At 68.7% G+C, this 18,432-nt stretch overlaps 1 protein-coding gene across 5 annotated transcripts in view; it reads left to right on the forward strand.

The window, feature by feature from the left end:
• Positions 1-18,432, forward strand: part of CARMIL1 (capping protein regulator and myosin 1 linker 1) — a 127,614-nt gene that overhangs the window by 37,819 nt on the left and 71,363 nt on the right. For all 5 annotated transcript variants that reach the window (XM_045861776.1, XM_045861775.1, XM_045861778.1 and 2 more), the window contains exons 3-5: positions 9,915-9,965; positions 13,299-13,358; positions 16,469-16,590. In XM_045861776.1, coding sequence (XP_045717732.1) covers positions 9,915-9,965; positions 13,299-13,358; positions 16,469-16,590 — 233 coding nt within the window. The remainder of the gene's footprint in view (positions 1-9,914; positions 9,966-13,298; positions 13,359-16,468; positions 16,591-18,432) is intronic.

The raw sequence follows: 18,432 nt of genomic DNA on the forward strand, positions 1-18,432 counted from the left end.
TTCAGGGCCGGGGAGGCGTGAGGTCCCTCTCGAGGAACGCCTGGTGCAGCGTGGCTCGGCCGGGAACACGGGAACTGGCTGACGCTGGGATCCGTGCATCTCCCTGCCCCCCCGCACCGGCCCCCCGAGTCCCCCCAGCCCTCAGGAGTGCTGCCGTGTCCACAGTGGAGTCAGTGAGACCGTGTCTGTCCGCCACCCTTCTTCACCCCCGGGGGTCACTGCCCCTCGTCCCAGGCACGTCGGAGGCCTGGCCGCAGTGTTGACCCAGTCGTGGGGACCGGCGTGCCGCCTGGAGCGGGGCAGTGAGGGGGGTTCTGCAGCGCGAGTCGGACTGAAGCCGCTCCGTCAGGGTTTTGTTGCTTTGCCTTTGCCGCTGCGGCAGGAAAGCTTCGCACGCCCCTCTGCCGGCGTTGCGGCCGGCTTTGGGACCTGGACGGACCTGACTGCGTTATGTGTTCCTTCCGGGGCTGCCGTCCTGGGAGTCCAGGCAGCCACGCCTCCCGGAGGCGCGGGAGTCTCTCCCCGGGCTCGGATGATGACTCCGGAGGCCGCACCTGGTCTGGGCCGCAGGCTGGGTCTCCACCCACAGGGGCCTCCCCGTGACCCGCCCTGCGGCAGCGTGGCCCCGCGCCCTGGCCGCCCTTGGCGCGGCCGCATCCCAGCCCGTGGATGCTTCTGGCGTCCGCTTCCCGGCTGACTGCGGCCCTCTGCCTCCGTTTTCCTTGGAAGTTATTTCAGGAGTCACCGCAGCTGCTTCCCGGCGAGCCGGACGCTCCAGGCGCCTGCCTGCATGCTGCGGGGCTCCGCGTGTCCCTGACGCCACAGCTGTCGGGGGGCTGCGGCCCGGCCCTTCTTCCCGTCTGCCACCAGCCCTCGTGGTACCCCTCCCCCCAACACGTCGTGTGCTGAGGCGGCGAGCTCCCGGACAGGCCGCTGCCGTCCGGCCCTGGCAGGGCTGGGCCCGGGCCCGGCGGCCTCTCGGAGAGCAGGTGTTGGCTCTCCCCCTCGATGCGTGGGGAGCGTGGGGAGTAGCTGCGAAGCGCTGGCGCCGTCCCCTCGCGCCCACGGGGCTTCCCCACGGGTGCTCTGTGTGTGTTCCCCCGCCCTGGGCCCCACGGTCCCCGCGGGGTGAAGGGACGCTGCAGCTCCTCGGCCCGAGGCTGCCCCACCCCGGGGCCCTTCTGAGTGAGGAAGTGGACAGATGGGGCACCCGTGGGTGGGGGCAGGTTTTACTGAGCGCGGCTGGGGGCGGCGCTCCCCGGGGATCCGGACCGGCTGGGTCAAGGTCCTGGTGCGGCCCCTCGTTCAGGTGTAACAGCGCCCTCCTACGCACACCCGGAGAGCGGGGCCGTGGTGGCCCTCGGGGTTGTGCTGGGAATTAGACCACGTGATGCCTACGGGCGTCCAGCACGGGGCTGCCCCCGGGGGTGCCATCGCCGGCCTGGGTGGGGAAGAGTCACAGGACACGAGTTCTTCCCAGAGGCTCGCAGCCCAGTGCGGCCAGAGACACCGTGTAGGCTCGGGGGACGGAGGGACACCCGCCGGGACGGGATGGAGAGACGCAGGGAGAGCTGGGCTTCGGGTCACCGTGCCGCCCAACCCCACGGGCTGTCGCTGACGTCACGGGCGTTGCGTGTGGGTCCCTCCAAGAGGCCGGGTTTGAGTGGGGCCGTGAGGGTGGGCGGGGTCTGAGTGGAAGGAGGAGAGAGGGGGGTGGGCCTGGCAGGGGAACCCCAGCTGTCCTGGCGGAGGGCGGCAGGCGAGACCTCCGAGCAGGGGGCAGCCGTGGGCCCCGAGGGCGAGGAGGACGCCGGGGGCCGGCAGAGGGCCCGCCGCCGGTGTGACCGGGCAGGTCAAGGTCAACAAGCCCGGCTTCTCTTCGACGCGTCCCCATGGAGTCTCCTGCCCAAGGCCGGGACGGCCGTGCTCCCGAAGGGCACCCCTCTCCCTGCGACGCCCCCTCGTGTATCTCCGCGGGCCTCACGCCGCACCGGCTCCTTCTGCTGTTTGTTTTCTTTTCGTCTCGCTCCTCGGGCCTCCCGGTCCTGGGCGGCAGGTTCACGCCCTGGGAGTAGGGAGAGCGGGACGGTGTGGGGGGTCCCGTGCCGGCTCAGTCTGTGCAGCCTCCGATTCATCTTACAGTTTCTCCTTTTTTTTTTTTTTGGTGCATCTGTGGAATTCGTTCTGCTCCGTCACGGCTCTCAGAGGCTGTCCGTGCCTCGTGGCATGCGTTAGGTCGCCGGAAAACGTGTCCTTGCTGTTGGGCTTCCTGGCTCTTTTCTTTTTTCTTTTTTCCTGAGGGCTGTGTTCGGTGGATTTCAGTTCTGAGGGAGTAAATAAAACCACGATGGTAACACCAGAAGTAAGCAACACTTTCAATTAGCTTGTGTCAAGAGGGGGAGCCCCCCCGCCCCGAGTCCTCGTGGCCAGACTAATAATAAATCTGACAAGAGGCAGATTAACAGGAGAAAAGCCAATTTAATTCTGTGTGCGCAGGAGACCACAGAGGCGGCGCCCAGGAAGTGACCCCAAAGCGGGCAGCGTTTCTGTCTTTCTACACAGAGACGCGAGAAGTGTGTGAGCACGTGACCGAGGACACTTGGTTTGAGGGCTCACTGGGGGGGTCTGAGCGCGGTTTGGGCTTGGGGAGTAAGTCCGTGGGAACGACAAGGGGCGTGTGTGTGCAGCCCGAGTTCCTTCGCTCTGGGGGCGAGGGCGTCCCGTCTGCCTCCCCCCTCCCTCCGGGTACAGGGAGGGCACCTGTCACCGCCGGGGGCTCATCTCCTGCCTTCGGGGGACGCGGAGAGGGGTCACAATGTTCCTGCCCCGACTGTCTCTTAAGTCTTTTCAATTCACAGTGACCAGAACACGCCAAAGCGGCCCGTTTTAGGGGGCCCGCCCCGGGCCCTGGCACCTGGGCATAACTCCAGCTGCGTGCATCTTCCCAGCCGGCTATGAAAACGCGTTTTGCTGGACACTCGGTGTCCGCGGTGCCGAGGGCGGGCTCCGCGAGCTTCTCCGGTGCAGGGGCCGCCCGCCCGCCCGCCCGCCCTCGTAGTGTGGGCGCCGCGGCGGGCAGCCTGCCAGCGGACGGACGCGGCTGGTTTGCCATAAACGAGATTACAGAAACAGACGGCAAGCTGCGTTTGGGTCTCGGGAGCAGTCAGCTGACCCCGCCCTGAAAGAGAGAGCTCTGGAACGGGGAGGTAAACGGGCAGTTAAACTGAGGGGAGTCCGCACCTTCCAGAGCATGAGCTCCACCAAAGCCGAAGAAAAACAAAATTTTTTTCTTTTATTGTCTGGAGTACGTTCTGTGAATAACAGGGAGTTTGAAACAAACCCTGAATATCTTCATCTGCGTTTTGTTTGTTGTTGTTGCTGTGTCCTGTTCTCAAGGGCAGCGTCCGAGGCTCCCACAGACCCGTCCTGTCCAGCAGCCACTCGTCAGCGGTGTCTCTGTCCCGGGCGCCGTGTGGTCCCGGGGGACTCTGGGACGGTCGGGTGAGGACCTGTCCTCTCGGGAGCCGCGCTGGGCGCCCGCCGTGGCCGCCGCGCTCGCCCTGGGCCTCCGCCAGCACCCGCTCCCGGTGCCACCCTGGCAGGGTCACCCACCATGGGGGCGTTAGGGGTCACTGGGAGCGAAGCCCCAGCCCCAGCCCCTAGTAAAGCTGGTATAAGTATCGGCCATTTGGCCGTCATTATTGATCTGCGTTTGAAAATCGACCAGAATCTGCATGACACCCACCAGCGGCAGGTGACAATCGTGGTAATAGGAGACCACGTGACGTGAGGCCCCACAGAAGCCCAGACCACCCCGCACCGGGCCCCTCGGCCTCACGGGCCACGCACCTGGCAGGCAGAGGTGCCCACGGGGAAGCCACCTGCGACAGGCAGAGCGGAGAGGCTGCTGTGTGGGGACTCCAGGGACGCCGGGAGTGGCCGTGACCGCAGGCCTGCGTCCGGGGCCCCCACGGCGTCTGGGCCGTGCCTTCCCCTCAGCAGCCCCCGGAAACTGCTCCGAGGGGCGCGAGCTCGGGCAGCGGACACGGGGAGGCGGCCGGCGCAGACCGTGGGCCCCGTGGGCCCCGTGCCCCCCCCCCCCCCGCGCAGGCACACGGGGTGTCACTGCAGATCCTTCCGAGTTTCCTGGGGGGTGTGTGCATCCTTAACGGGGGTGTTGAACTCTGAATAGCAATCCTCACTCCGCCGCTCAGCAGCTTCCGGAGCCGGGCTTTTTATAGCCCTCCTGCGCTGCGAAGTCGCCGGGTTTAGAGTCGTCCTTGCAGGCAAGCCACCCGGAGACGGGGCTGCCCAAGGGATTGTGGGGGGCGGGGGGGGGCGGCTGGGACCTCACGGGACTGGCTTGGCGGCTTCGGTGGCTTCCCCTCCCGAGAGCTGCCCACACCCGTGACGTGGCCTCACGCCTCGTGGGCGAGAAGGGAGAGCAGCCGCACACAGCCGAGTGCCCCGTGTGGCCGGGCCGTCGGGAGCCCAGGAGGCGAAGGCGGGAGAGATGGGAAGGCCGTGTTCTGTTGGGGGGGGGGGCGGGGGTTAGGGTTAGGGTTAGGGCGGGTGGTGGGTCCGTCCCTGAGGAAACCGCCTGTGGGTGGGGGTGAAGCGTCAGGGAAGCCGACTCTGTGGTTTCTTCCAGGGCGTCGAGCCCAGACTGGGCGTTACGAGTTTTCACCTTTGAAGGCGGTTTCTCTGCTCGCTCAGGGCAGGCACTGCCCGCAGCACGGAACCAGGGGCTGGGCAGGACTCAGCGGCTCCTTGCTGGGGGTTCCCGCCCCCCACTCCCGCCCTGCCCCACGCTGGTGCTGGGGTGCCCCCCACGCCCACGCCCACAAAGTGCCTGGAGTGCGCCCCGCCCTGCCCTCTCGCCTGTGGGTGCCAAAGTGCGTGGGCCTCATCCAGGGGACGTAGGCGGACCTCCGTGTCTCCTGTGGTGCCCGCTACGGACCGAGTGTGTGTGTCCCCCAAATTCCTGTGTGAAGCCCCAGTCTCAGTGTGGTAGCTTTGGGGGGTGGGGCCCCCCATTGGGGTTGGGGCCCCTTCAGCAGACGGCAGAGGGCTGGCTGTCTCTCCCTGCTCCGCCAGGGGAGGCCTGGGCAGGAAGGAGAGGCTCCTCTTGGGACCTGACCTGGCCGGCACCCGGACCTCGCCCGTGCCCGCCTCCGGAACCACACGGAAGACACACTCGTCTGGGGTGCTCAGCGTAGCAGCCCAGGCAGACCCAGACAGGCTGTGGGCCAAGTTCAAAGGGATCAGTCCTTCCACCTGAACTGAAGTGTTCAGAATTCACGGTGCTGTCTCGTCGGTGTTTTCCACAACCCCAAATCACTCCTGAGTTTCCACAGTGCCAGCTGCTGACGCCTAAGTCCGGCTGGAAGCAGTTGGTCGCGTTTGGTCCAACGCGGAGGGACCGAGGGAGCTGAGCTGGGGCTTCCCTCCCGGAGGCGGAGACGGGAGGGGCGGGCGGGGCCCTGAGTCAGCGGGAGGGAAGGGCAGAGTCCCGTGCGAGCCCCGCGATCAGAGCCAATTTCCCGGGAAGGGCAAGCAGGCACTCGCTCCGGGCGGCCCGGCGAGGGTGCAGGGCCGAGCGCTCCTTGCGCGCAGGAGTCCTGCTAATTATGGGGGCGCGGCGGGGGCGGGGGCGGGGCGCGCACTCGGCCGCGGGCGCTTCGGGAATTAAGACTCAGCAGCAGACGCCTGAGCCTCGCGCGTGGGGAGGCCGCTCTGCGAGACCAGACAGCGGGGTGCGGCCTGCGGCCGGGAGCACCCAGCTCGGCTTGACACGGGTGCGGCGCAGCTTTCCCGCGATTTCCCTGGTGGGCGTGGCCTCATAAAAAAAAAAAAGGCAGAAATACCGCCAACGGGCACTACCCATTGGGACAGGTCTCACTGGTTACGGATGTATCTCCTTTGGCCTTAGCAGAGGAAAATAACTCGGGGAAACATATCAAAGATCGGTTACTTTGTTACTCTTTAACTCTTTTGTTTAAATTTCACACCAACGTTTCACAAAACAGTGCCAACCTAAGTCACGACAGGGGCATGGATGAGCTCACGCAGGTGGCGCCTGTCGAAGCGTGTGGACCCGAGTCTGCCCGTCGCGGTCCCCAGCGTTTAGACTTTCTGTCACTTTGGGGATTCGCACTCCCGGGGCAGGGCTGGCATGGGGAGCCGAGGGGCCCGGGACACCCCGGGGAGCACGGACGCGGCGGCCGACTGAAGGGTTTTAGACCCCGAGACACAGGGACCAGCCGTGGTAAACATCCGGGGCCGCTGGACGTCCAGGCACTTCTTGCTCCGGGCTCACGGGCTCCTCTGGACGGGCTCCGGCTCCGCAAAGACCAGGTTTACGGGGCCACCCTGGCTGGCGCACCGGGTAAGGGTCAGGCGTAGAATTCCCTGGCACGTCACCTGCGTGCTGCGTTGTGTGACCACCCCCCACGGTCTGGCCTCCCTCCGCCACCGTGTACTTGACCCCGTCCCCTCCTCAGCCTCCCTCGCCCCTCCCCCTCCCTCGGGTGACCACCGTGCAGGTGTCGGCGTTTATGAGTGTGTCTGCCCATTTACTGCTCTTCTGTTTGCTCTCCCATGTGGAATCGGGATCCCACGGTCCTTGCCCTTTCCCACCTGACTTGTTGCGCTTGACGGGACGTCCTCAGGACCCGTGCTGCTGTCTCCTCCTTCCAACCCTCGTGCGTTACGCGCTGGCTGGCTCCATGCTCGGCCTGAGTGTGCGCGTCACCCTCGGTGACGCAAGGACCTGCCTGCGGTGGCCGTCGTGGGTGGCCCCGCTGGGGAGGAAGCAGGGGCCGGGCTTGCCTTTGTCCTGTGGAGGGGAGCCCGGGGCAGAGGGGGGGCCAGTTCCCACCGGGAGGAGCGGACGAGAGACCTGGCCCCGCCCCCGCCCTTCGGGTCCCCTCGGTGAACTTGGGGTCGCAGAGGTGGCACCGTGCTCAGGGTCGGGCCGCTGGGCGAGCTTGAGGCCAGACCCGGGTGAACCCTCTAAGTCTCCCCGTACTTCGCGTCTCCTGTGGATGGTCGCGCTCTTCTTCCAGCTCCGAAATGTGCTGATAACAGCACAGCATGCGGCCCGCCCACACGCCCGCCGTCTCCTGAGCACCCGTGTCAACTCAGAGCCCCCCCCCGTCCCCCCCGGCACGGCCCCAGGAGGTGGCGGCCCGTTTCTCCCACCTGCAGAAGAGGGGCCGCCGGAGGGGGCCGGAGGGGAACCCATGAGCTCTGTGAGGCAGGGGAACCTCCGCTGCTGCTGCTGCTGCGCCCACCCAGCTCCGCCGGCGACCACCCCTTAACCACCGTGGGGCCAGGGGAAGTGTGTTTGTGGGAGCAGGTGGGGGCTGGTGGGCGCCCCGCTGGCCTCACTGCTCTTGACACAGGTGCCCGAGGAATATGGCGACCTGGTTTCATGCGGGATTTGAGGCCAGAGACGGCAGGAGAATGAGGTGCTGTTTCTGGTTTCCTCCGGAGCAGTGTCCCCTGCTCTGGCCCCGGAGGGTGGCGGCCTCACAGCTCTGCGGAGACGGCCGGGCTCGGGCTCGGGCTCGGGGCCTGGACACGCTTCACCCTCCCTCACCTGCCCCGGGGGTGGGGGGGCCGCCCAGTCCCTTCGCACCTGCCACTCCCAACCCCACAGTGGGGATGACGGTGCGGCCCCCAGTGCGTCTTGAGGGGGGGGGTCCACCCGCGATGGGTGTGGGGTGCTGGACGGAGGGCGCTCACCGTTCGGTTCGCTTGCCCGGGAGCCAGCGCTTCGGGGGTCGGGAGGAAGGCGTTCTCGGGGACGTGCACAAAGGGGTGCCGTTCGGGGGGGCAGGGGCGTGTGGACGGACCGTGCAGCGGGGGTCCCAGGGGTGGGGCGAGGCAGGGGGTGAAATGGGGGCTGTTTCAGGGTGTGATAGGGTGGGGGTGGGGGGCAGGAGAGGGTGCGGAGCCGGCGGCCGTCTCTGTGGGCGTCATCGCCCCCGGGAAACTGCGACCCTCTGTGGGGCCGTGCGTCCGCGCCGCAGGAGGGACTGTTGGGCGCGTCCCCAGGGCAGTCCCACGCTGGGGCGAGAAGCCTCGAGGGAACCAGGCTGCCGCCTGCCTCTCAGTGAGCGTCGGGCAGGGGGCTGTGGGGCTGCACCGGGGCCTGGTGCGGAGTGGGAGGGGGGAGGGGCTCCGGGGGTGGGGGGGGCGGGGGGCTACGGCTGCCCTGGGGCGCGGGCTCCCTGCTGGGCCCGCGTGCCCCTCTGACGCCCCCGTAGTTCTCGCTCCGCGAGAGCACCCTTCTCTGTCGAGGCCAGAAACGCGCGCGCAGCCCACGGTTCCAGCCCCGGAGGTGCCTCGGGTCTCTGGGGGCCTCGGGCGTTCTGCTCCGTCCCGTCCTGTCGACCAGAGCTGCCCGTTAGACACCCAGTCGGGGCGCCTGCCGCCTCCCGCTCGGGGGGCCCAACACACGGAGGTGCCGCCCCGTCGGCTTTCAATGGACAGTGCGAGAGCCGGTGTCTGGCCCCGGCCTTCTGGGCGCCCGGCCGTGCGCTCCCTCGGGCGCCGTAGGTCAGCAGCCGCCTCGGCCTCGGCCCCGGGGTGGGGGTGGGGGGACCTGGTGTTACTCAGAGGTGAGCGTGCTGGGCGTGGAGGAGGCGGCCGTCGGGTGGGCAGCTGGGGGGGAGGGGCAGGGCCCGGATGGGACCCTGTCTTCACGGTTCCCAGACCCGCGCAGGGGGCGCGGCCGCGGGCCCCAGGTTCCGGGTGCGGGGCTCTCGGTGCCGACACCGGCCCCACCTGGGAGCCTGCGCGGAGTCGGGGCTTCTCCCGGGTGCTGTGCCCGCCCTGCCGGGAGCACTGTGAGCGCGTGTGGGAGTCCGCGTGCACGCGTGAGTGTGGGCGTGACCGTGTGACCGTGCGTGTGCGCGCTCCCAGGACCCCCCGGCCCCTCGAGGGGTGTCCCCCCCAGGCCGTCACCGTGGCCCCTGTCCAACCGGCGAAGGACGCTGTGCACTCACCCGCCTCTGAGATTCTCCCATGGGGAGGGGGTGCCACTCGGGCCCCCGGGTCAAGCAGATGTGACCGTCAGGGTGGGATGTGTCTGCGCGTGGTCAGGAAATGCTCTTCACCCGAAAGGTGGGCTCACGTGGACGTTCGGGGGCTTGTCCTCCCTCCCCGACCCGCGCCGTGCCCCGGCAGAGGCCCCTGGAGGCCCCAGTGTGATGGTCGAGGGCAGGCAGCCCTGGGGGGGGGCGGGGGGTGCTGCTCCCCAAGGGCACCGCCGGGGGGCGGAGGGCCAGCCGCCTGCGCCTGCGTGTGCTGCCGGGGCCGCGGTCTGGACGCCTGTGTGCAGGCTCCGTGTTCGGGCTCGTCGGCCGGAGTGTCCGGGGGGCCGTGCCCCAGTCACATCCGAAGGCGTCTGTCGTCCCAGTGCCCCCGGGGCTTGTTGCGAGTGGAACACCTTCCGGAAGGCTGCGCTTCCCCTGTGGTCGGCGTCTCCTGTGCGGCCAGCGTAGCTGACGTGCAGGCCGTCGAGGGGTGCGCCCAGAGGACGCTGGGAACTGGGGGCTGAGCGCGGGCGGGGGCCCCGGAGGGGAGAGGGTGGGGGGACGGTGGGGCCTGGCGGGGGCAGTGGCAGCGGCAGCGGAGAGGAGGGTGGGGGGACGTGGGGCGGAGGGCACGGAGGGACACAGCGTCGGGCGCACAGACACAGGACGGGGGCGCGGAGAGACGCGGAGGCCAGCACGTGGTCGGGGGAGGGGCAGGGGCAGATGGATGGGCGGACGGGCGGACGGACCGGCAGACCCGCAGGGACGGGTCCTGGTCCTCAGGTCGCCCGCCCGTCCACCCACCCGCGTCAGGCCCCGAGGGCGACAGAGCCCGCAGGCCCGCCTGACGCCGCTGCTTCTGTCTTCCAGGTGCTCACGTCCTGCCGCGCCTTCCTCCTCGCCGCGCGGGTGCCCACCAAGGTAAGTGCCGACGCGGTCCTCCTGCCAGTGCACGCACACACGTGTGCACACCACACCACATCACACGTGTGTGCACCCATGCACCTCACCACACACACCACACACACATGTGCAGGCGCACAGGAACACACACCACGGGCACACGCATGCACACATGTACAGGCGCACAGGAACACACCACAGGCACACACATGTGCAGACACAGACCACATGCACACATGCACACACACATGTACACGCGCCACCACACGTGCAGGATCTCTGCTGAGCGTGGCGGAGACGGCCCACCGCTCGCTGGTCAAAGGCGGGGGCCCCGTGCCCTTCGTTCCCGCCCGCATAAACGCTGACCTTCACTCGGTCTCTCCGAGGGACGAGGGCAGGGCCCGGCCCCTCTGACCGTGTGAAGTGGGCCTGCGTGTCCGCGCTGTGTCGTGAGGGCGACGGGGGGAGGGGAATGGGAGTGGGGGACAGGACGTGGGGGAGGGGACGGGGGGGTGCTGCGGGTGACACTGGATGGAGTGCCGGGCCCCCGGAGCGCCCGGGGGCCGGAGGGAAGGGAGCGCGTCGCCCGAGAGGAGTCCCTGTGGGAGGGAGCGCCAGGGCGCGGCCGGCAGCCTCTGGGCTGAAGCCCCCGGGCGGGCGCGGCGTGTTCGCGTGACACGGAAAGTGTCCGTCCTCAGCGGCGGGCGCGTCCCCTGGGGCGGCCGCCTGCCTCCCGTCGTCTGCGGCCGGTCCCGCCCCGCCCCCGAGTGCAGGCCCCGCTCCCCTGTCACGAGTTCGAGGTGTAGCCGGCCCCGCTGGGCGGTCGGACGTGGGTTCCCGTGTCTGACGCGGTCGCCCGTGTCTGACACCCCCAGCCTCACGAAGCGACACGCGTGCGGCCCCCTTTCCCTCCGGGGCCGACTCGTCCAACGTTTCCTCTTGTTTTCTCACCGTCAGGCGTGCCCCCCCCCCACCCCCCCCATCCCCCGTGCGCTCGGACACCCAGACCCGAGGAGTTCTCCTCGGGGGTCAGTCACGGAGCAGGTCGCTCTGCACCACACCCGGGTGGGGAACGGCACTTTGCCGTCACCCGGAGGCCCGGCCCTGCCGTGGGGGTGGGGGTGGGTAGTGCTAGGTCCGGGGGTCCGCACAGACACTGGGCTGAAGGACGCCCCCCACACTGTCGGCCAGAGGAGGGGTCTGCCGCTGCTGGGGGGTCGCAGGTGAACCTGCGCAGGGTGTCCGGGGAGCGGGCTCTGGGCCCGGGTGTGCGGGGGCCCGTGGGCGCAGGGAAAGGGCCGGAACGTTTACAGGACCCGGGCCGGTGCGGTGTGTGGGGGTCACTCAGAACTCAGACAGACAGACAGACAGACACACAAGTGCACGTGGATTTGCTGTCTGGCTAGAGGCGGGGGTGCGGTGAGTGGGGAAGTTTGGGCTAATTCCTTCCCCTTTCCCACCCGACCGCTAGTGCCTGCGGCCCTGCCTTCCAGCAGCCGGCGCGCACCCCAGCTTCCTGGCTGGCTCCTGCCTCCCCCCGCCCAGGGGCCGCCTGGGGGCGTCTCTGGGGCGGGCTGCGGTCGGAGGGGGGGCCGTCTGGGGGCCGAGGGCCGCGGCCCCGTGGGCGGGCTGAGAGGCCAGCTGAGCAGGGGATCAGAGGTCTCGGCCCCCCCACCCCCCCGCTGGGCCGGCGGTCACACGGATCACAAGGCCCCGAGCCGCCGCCTTCTTCGCAGAGGCCGTCCCTGCAGCCTGGGTTCCTTCCCGCCCCGTCGGTGCCGGGCCGCCTGGGGGTCCGTGAGGCCCAGCTGGGGTGTCCCAGGGCGTCCCCCGCTCCCCGGTGCTCTGCTCGCCCCAGCGGCCGCCCCAGGCCCAGCGGAAGCCTCTTAACTGCCCCCAGCACCCCCCCTCCCCCCCGCACGCGGACCAGAGCTGTCCGCGTGAGACGGTGCTGACGGTGCCAGCGCCAGTGGCACTCTGGCAGCTGCCGGGGTGTGAGGGTGCAGCTGCTCACACCTGCTCACAACACCTGTTCACACCTGTTCGCACCCGCTCACACCTGCTCACAACACCTGTTCACACCTGTTCGCACCCACTCACACTTGCTCACACCTGCTCACACCTGTTCTCACCTGCTCATACCTGCTCACAAGATCTGTTCACACCCGCCTGCACCTGTTCGCTCCTGCTCACACCTGCTCACTCTGGCTCACACCTGCTGAGTGAGGTGTGTTCCCAAACCTAAGCAGAGCCGTTCCGATTGTGCCGGTCCATTTATTTCATCAAGGACATCTCGCAGAACTACCTGCCCGCTTCAGGCCACACGGCGGTTTGAGGCTGAGGGGCCCAGGGGACGTGGCCATGGAGAGGGCGCCGGCCCCGAGTGCCCGGCCAGGCGCCCCCGTTCGCCCACCCCCCAAGGTCAGAGGTAGACAGGGAAGCCGGGCGTGCGGCGTCCCCGTGTGTCTCCGAGCGCCCACGCGTGACGGGACGGCCCCCCGCCTCCCCGGGGGCCGAGCAGAGGGCCCGTGGGCTGGGTTCTGGGGGGGTTCCCCCACTGCATTTCTGGGTGGAAGGTGAGGGCAAAGTAAAGGGACCCCACGCCGTCCCGGGGTCTGCGGCTGGAAGGCGGCAGCCGGGAGAGAGATTAGTGGCCGCTGTCCAGGAAAACCAGGCAGAGAGTGCGAGACTGGACGTGTTTTGAAGAAAACAGATGCTGATCGCAGGGGAAGGGCGGAGGAGACCCTTCGTGCTGGAATAAAAAGGAAAGAAAGCACCTATCTGTGTGAAGAAGGAGAAAACTCTAACCCAACTGTGTGTTTCATTTAAGCATGGCTTGAAATTCCTGAATACCGCATTTCTCCAACCACACTTTTCAGTGTTTTCACACGAACTTCGATCGGGGCAGCTGGTGGGAAGGGTGGTGGCTCCAGTAAGCGGCGGAGTGCCACCAGAGAGGCCGGGGTCGGGAGGGAGGGGCAGGCGCCGGCGCCACCCAGGGGTGGCTCCGAGGCCACGCTGTGAAGTAGAAGAGAGAAGCGTGTTCCGGTGGCTTGTGTGACACCCGCGTTTCTGAAGGGATGAGGTCCCAGGGCAGAAACGCAGAAACTCCCCGTGTCTGTCCGGGATGAACTGTAAGCAGTCGGACGGGCCCGCGCCGTCCCGCTAGGGGTGCAGATAACGCTTCTTCTGAGGGCCGGTCGGCCCGGGTCCGACCTGAGGGGAGGAGCGGGGGCAGCAAGCCAGCCCGCCGTCCCCGCCGGTGGCCCGGTGGCGTCTCTCACTGCGGGGCCGTCACCGGGCGCTGTGTTCCGAAACCCCGGTGACCGGTCTCTGTCTCCCTCACTGCAGCTGGAGCTGAGCTTCAACTACTTGGACATTCACGGCGTCACCTGCAGCAAGCCCGCCCAGGTGAGTGTGACCCGCGGAGACCGGTGGGTGGGCCCGTGGGCCGGCCCGACGAGGGACCGGACAGCGTGGAGCGGCGGGAGGCTGACCGGCCGTGCGGGCGGGGCGGGGCGGGGCCTGGAAGGACACTTTCTCCGCAGCGGCCGGGGAGCTCCCCGCGGGCGGCCGCCCCGTGAGAGTGCTGCCCCCGGGAGGCTGTGTGCAAGCCGTGGCACCAGCACATTGTAGCGGTTGCACAGCACTGGGCCCGGGCCTTCCGGGAGGCGAGGTGAATATTTGGGTCTTCATGGCCAGCCTCGTGGGGCCGTAAGGAACCCGCGGTGAACTGAGTGAGGCGTACGGTTGGGAGGTTTGACAGCTGGGTCCCCACGAAACCGTTCCCGGGACCGACCTACGGAACCCGCCCGTCCCCCCAAAGCCTCCCGGACACCTGTCCGCCCTCCCCCCTGCCCTCCTCAGCGGCAGGCGCCTGCTCCCCGCTGGCCCAGAGGAATCCCCCTTTTCTGGAACTTTCTGAGAGTGGGACTGACAGTCCGCCTCCCCTGGTCAGCAGCATCGCCGTGAGGCTGTGTCCCCTGCCGCCGTCCCGTCCCTCGCTCCCCGTCACTTCCCAGTGGGGCGCCGCGTGGCTCTCTCAGGGCCTGCTCCTCCGTCCCCCGAGGACGGACGCCCGGCTGTCCCCAGTGTTGGGCTCCGAGGGGTGCTGCGGTGCACACTCGCGTGCAAACCTGGCCGCACACGGGCTCGCCTTCCCCGTGGGCGACGCCTGGGCGTGCGGCAGATGCACGTCTGACCCCCAGGAGGCGGATCCCCAGGAGGCGGGCCCCCAGGAGACTGACCCCCAGGAGGCCGCCGGCCGATTTCCTTCCTGCCGACCCCGGCACGGGCGTGCCGCCTGCTCACTTTGGCCCGTTCTGGCGAGTGTGCTGCACGCTCCCCGTCGTGGTTTGAGGCCGCGGTTCCCTCAGCACGGAAGACACCGGGGGTCTTTGTGTCGCTCGTTTGCCGTCGGGGTCTCCTCCGATCCGGTGTCGGCTGCCCCTCTGGCCGTTGGCAGATTGCGTCCCTTGCTCCCGTCGAGTTTTCAGGGTTGCCCCAGGGCATTCTGCGCACATGGGTGTGTCAGATGCATGAGGCATGCGTGTTTCCTGTCGTCTGCCGGCTCATCTCCTCATCTTCCTCGCGGTGCCTTTGCAGGAGCAGACATTTGAGATTCTGGTCAAGTCCAGTGTCTCAGTATTTTCCTCCCCGGGCGGCACTTGCTTTGACCGCGGGTTGAGAGAATCCTCACTCCACCCGAGGTCACCGAGTGTGTTCCGTCTCCCGGAATCTTCTAGCTCCAGGTCACACGTTCAGGGCGACGGTCCAGTTCGACGCGGTCTCTGTGTGAACCCAGCGGCGTGTGGACGCGTCAGCGTTCGGTTCCTTACTCCGTGTGTGTGGTTTGTCCGTGTGTCCCATGCCGTGCGTGTGGACGGCTGTGGTTTCACCCCGACTGGCTTTCCTTCTCGCTGACGATCAGTGGCTCCTTCCACGCCGGTCTGTGTCCTGCCTCCAAGTCCTGTCCCTGTGGCAGGTGTCTGTCCTTCTGTCCCCGCGACACGGTCCGGGCGACGGCAGCGTCACAGGCGGACCTGAAACCAGGCCGCGTGGTGGGCCCTGTGTCGTGGTTGGTGGCTCTCCCCGGCGCAGAGCGGTCCCTGAGACCCCGCCCCCGGGAATGCCGCGTGGGCCCTAGCTGTGGGCTGCGCTGGCTCTCCGAACACCACCCCCCCCAGGAGAGCTGGCTCCCGACCCGAGACGGGCGCCCGTCTCCGCTGACGCTGAGTGCTCTCCTGGCGCTCAGCCCTGCTCTGTGCTCTGTGGCGGCTCCAGGGCGCGGGTCTCACAGTCCCTCCTCAGGCTCGTGCCCAAGCGTCTCCTGCTTCCTGACGCCGTTGTAGACGCTGCTGCTCTTAACACTCAGGTCCCCGCTGGTTCTCGCCGGTATTCGGGAACCGTGGATTCTCACGTGGCGCTGTGTGCCCGCCCACCGGTCAGGTCTGGGGGTGTGTCAGTAGCCAGCTCCGTGTTATGCACGGACGGCCGTGTCCCATGTCCCGTGTCCCGTACACGGAGCACAGTGCTGCTGCCTCCTGTTCTGTGTGGACACCGGTCACTCTTCTCGCCCGGCTGTGGCGGGGAGACAGGCCTCGTGGGTCTCTCGGCTTCCGTCTGTCTGTCTGTCTGTCTGAATCTGTGCTGTTCTCGGGGCCACACGAGCAGCGAGCAGCCCGGGGGGTGACAGCCGTGCTGCCTGTCGACCGCGGGGACAGGACACTCGCAAGCTCGCGGGTTCCTTCCCTGTGAGCAGCCCACTGTGCGCCCCGGGCGGGCTCGGGGGTGACGGCGGCCGTCCCTGCGAACACGGCGCCGTTGCGGTGCCGTCGGTATAGCGCCGAGCGCTGGGCCTGCGCCCCCGGGGTCGCCCGTCTCCTGGCAACAACGTCCTTGGAACGGCAGCGGGCAAACTGACCACTCGTCCGCGGTGCCGGCGCGGCGCAGCCGGCCACCCTGCACGACCGCGCCGCCCTGGGCCGAGACAGGCGGTGGGGACGCACGTCCTGTCCCGCCCCCACCTGGGGGGGAGACTTCCAGGTGTTCTCCCACGAGGTGCGGTCGGTCACCGCTGCAGGTTCCTCACTGGAGCCTCTTGCCGGCTGCGGTTGCCTGAGGCACGCCCGGGGGTGGGGGGGCTTCCTACTCACCCTGGACGGCGGGGCCTTGCCCGGCGCCCCCCCAGGCAGAGTCTCGGTGAAGGGGGGGTCGTGCATGAATGTGGACCTTCGGCCTCTGCCACACGGTGGCGGTGGGGGGCTCTGAATCTGCCCCTGGACACACACTCACCTCAGCTGTGGGTGCCCGTGACCGCCTGTGCACCCTGGCCCCGAGCAGGTCGGCGACTCTGCAGCTGCGGGTGGGGTGCTGCTTTAAGAAAGGGCCCCACACGCTGGGACTGCGCTCGCCGGCCTCCGCGAGGGTGGTTTGCTCGCTCGAGCCCTCGGTCCTGACCGTGCGGTGCCCCCTGACGGCCTGGTGCCCCCTGACCGCGCGGTGCCCGCCGGCTCTTGCAGATGGTCCTGGACACGGAGAAGCACAGCCTGTCCCTGCGGATGGCGTCGCCCGAGGACGTGAGCGACGTGCTGGCCCATGTGGGCTCCTGCCTGCGGAGGACCTTCCCCGGCCTGTCTCCCCTGTGAGTCCCGGGGGCGGGGGGTGGAGGACCTTCCCTGGCCTGTCTCCCCTGTGAGTCCCGGGGGCGGGGGGGGTGGAGGACCTTCCCGGCCTGTCTCCCCCTGTGAGTCCCGGGGGGCGGGGGGTGGAGGACCTTCCCCGGCCTGTCTCCCCTGTGAGTCCCGGGGCGGGGGGGCGGGGGGGTGGAGGACCTTCCTCGGACTGTCTCCCCTGTGAGTCCCGGGGGGGGGGGCGGGGGGGGGAGGACCTTCCCCGGCCTGTCTCCCCTGTGAGTCCCGGGCGGGGGGCGGGGGGGAGGACCTTCCCGGCCTGTCTCCCCTGTGAGTCCCGGGGCGGGGGGCGGGGCGGGGAGGACCTTCCCGGCCTGTCTCCCTGTGAGTCCCGGGGGGCGGGGGGTGGCGGGGGGTCTGGCCGGCCTCACTCCCTCGGCCCGAGTTCCGAGTTCCCGTCCGAGGCTCCCACTGTGGGGTTGCCGCTCCACTCCCCCCCCAACCCCCGACCCCGTGTGGACTCCGTGCGCAGCGTTCCCCGGGGGCCGAGTGCTGGGCGCACGGCCGTCACCTGCAGCGTGAATGGGGACACGGCGTCATTTCCTTCGTGTTTTAGTTCTTGATCAGTAAGAGGAAACCTAAAAAAAATGCAAAAGAAAAACTAAACATGATAATTAGCCTTTTCCTTTTTCTCTCATTTTCTGAAGTGCGCCTTAGGGATACTGGTAATTGTGGCATTTATCTATTTTTGTGAAGAGTTTAAACCCAGGGCCACTGGGCCCAGGCGTGTACTTGGGGAGCGTGCCGCGTGTCCTTGGGGTGCAGAGGGCCCGGGGGGCCGTGGGAGCCGGGGTTTTGAGGGCCGTTGTGGGTCAGGAACGCTGAACCCGGCATCTGGCACATCCAGGTGGGGACGCCAGGGGGCAGGTCCGGGGGCGAGGCTGGGGGTTGGATCAGGTCTGGGGACGCAGCACCCGTGACAGCCGCAGTGTCGGCCAGGGCTGACGCCCGCTGGTGACGCAGCCACAGAGGGAGCTGTGCACCTGGCAGGGGAGGGTCTTGACGGCGAGCCCAAGATCTGGGGGTCGAGTGAAGGAGGGGCAGCCTCGGAGCGAGTCAGTAGGAGTTCCTGCGGAAACCTGGAGCCCGGGGGGCCCGCCCAGTGACGCTAGGCGTCGGGCAACCGGAGGGCAGCGGCCGTCCAGCGGGTGGCGCCGTGACGGGCACAGGGGGCCGTGACCGGGGCGGTGCCGGGTCGGTGGGGAGCGGCAGTGCCGGGTCGGGGAGGGACCGGCGGCTGCGGCTCGTGCGGAAAATGAGTGCGGCCCCGAGGGGCCCGGGAGGCCGGAAGTGAGGTGTGCGAGGAACTGGGGGGGCTTCTGTTTGCGTCAGACGGGGGACAGTGCGGCATGTGGCTGTGCGGGGGCGAGAGGGGGTGCGGCCGGACAGCGCAGCCCGTCAGCAGCCTCCTGGCCGGAGGAGGGACGCAGAGCCCCGGGTCGAGCTGGTCCTCCCTTCCGGCTCGGGGGGCGCTGCTCGGGCGAAGGCTGGGGGGCTGCCAGGAACCCCGGCTCCCCCTGGCTCCCCCGTCCCCGGCAGGCAGCGGGCCGTGGGCAGTCCCTGAGCCCCTACGTTTGGTCCCCGCTCTGTGCCCGAGGCCGTGGGGGGAGGTGGCCCAGGGGCGCGGAGAGGTCAGCAGACCGTGGCCCTGCCTTTGACCCAGGGACGCCTGAACCCGGGCGGCCGAGCAGAAGGGGCCGGGGGGGGATGGGCGTGGGTGGGAGCTGCCGGGGCCCTGTGCGGGGGGCGGGGTGCCCCCCAAGAGGAAGGCCAGGGTTCACAGGCGGCGGCGG

Source organism: Phyllostomus hastatus, unplaced genomic scaffold (assembly GCF_019186645.2).
Source record: "Phyllostomus hastatus isolate PE091 unplaced genomic scaffold, TTU_PhHast_1.1 phas_scaffold_216, whole genome shotgun sequence".
Classification (NCBI taxonomy): Eukaryota; Metazoa; Chordata; class Mammalia; order Chiroptera; family Phyllostomidae; genus Phyllostomus; species Phyllostomus hastatus.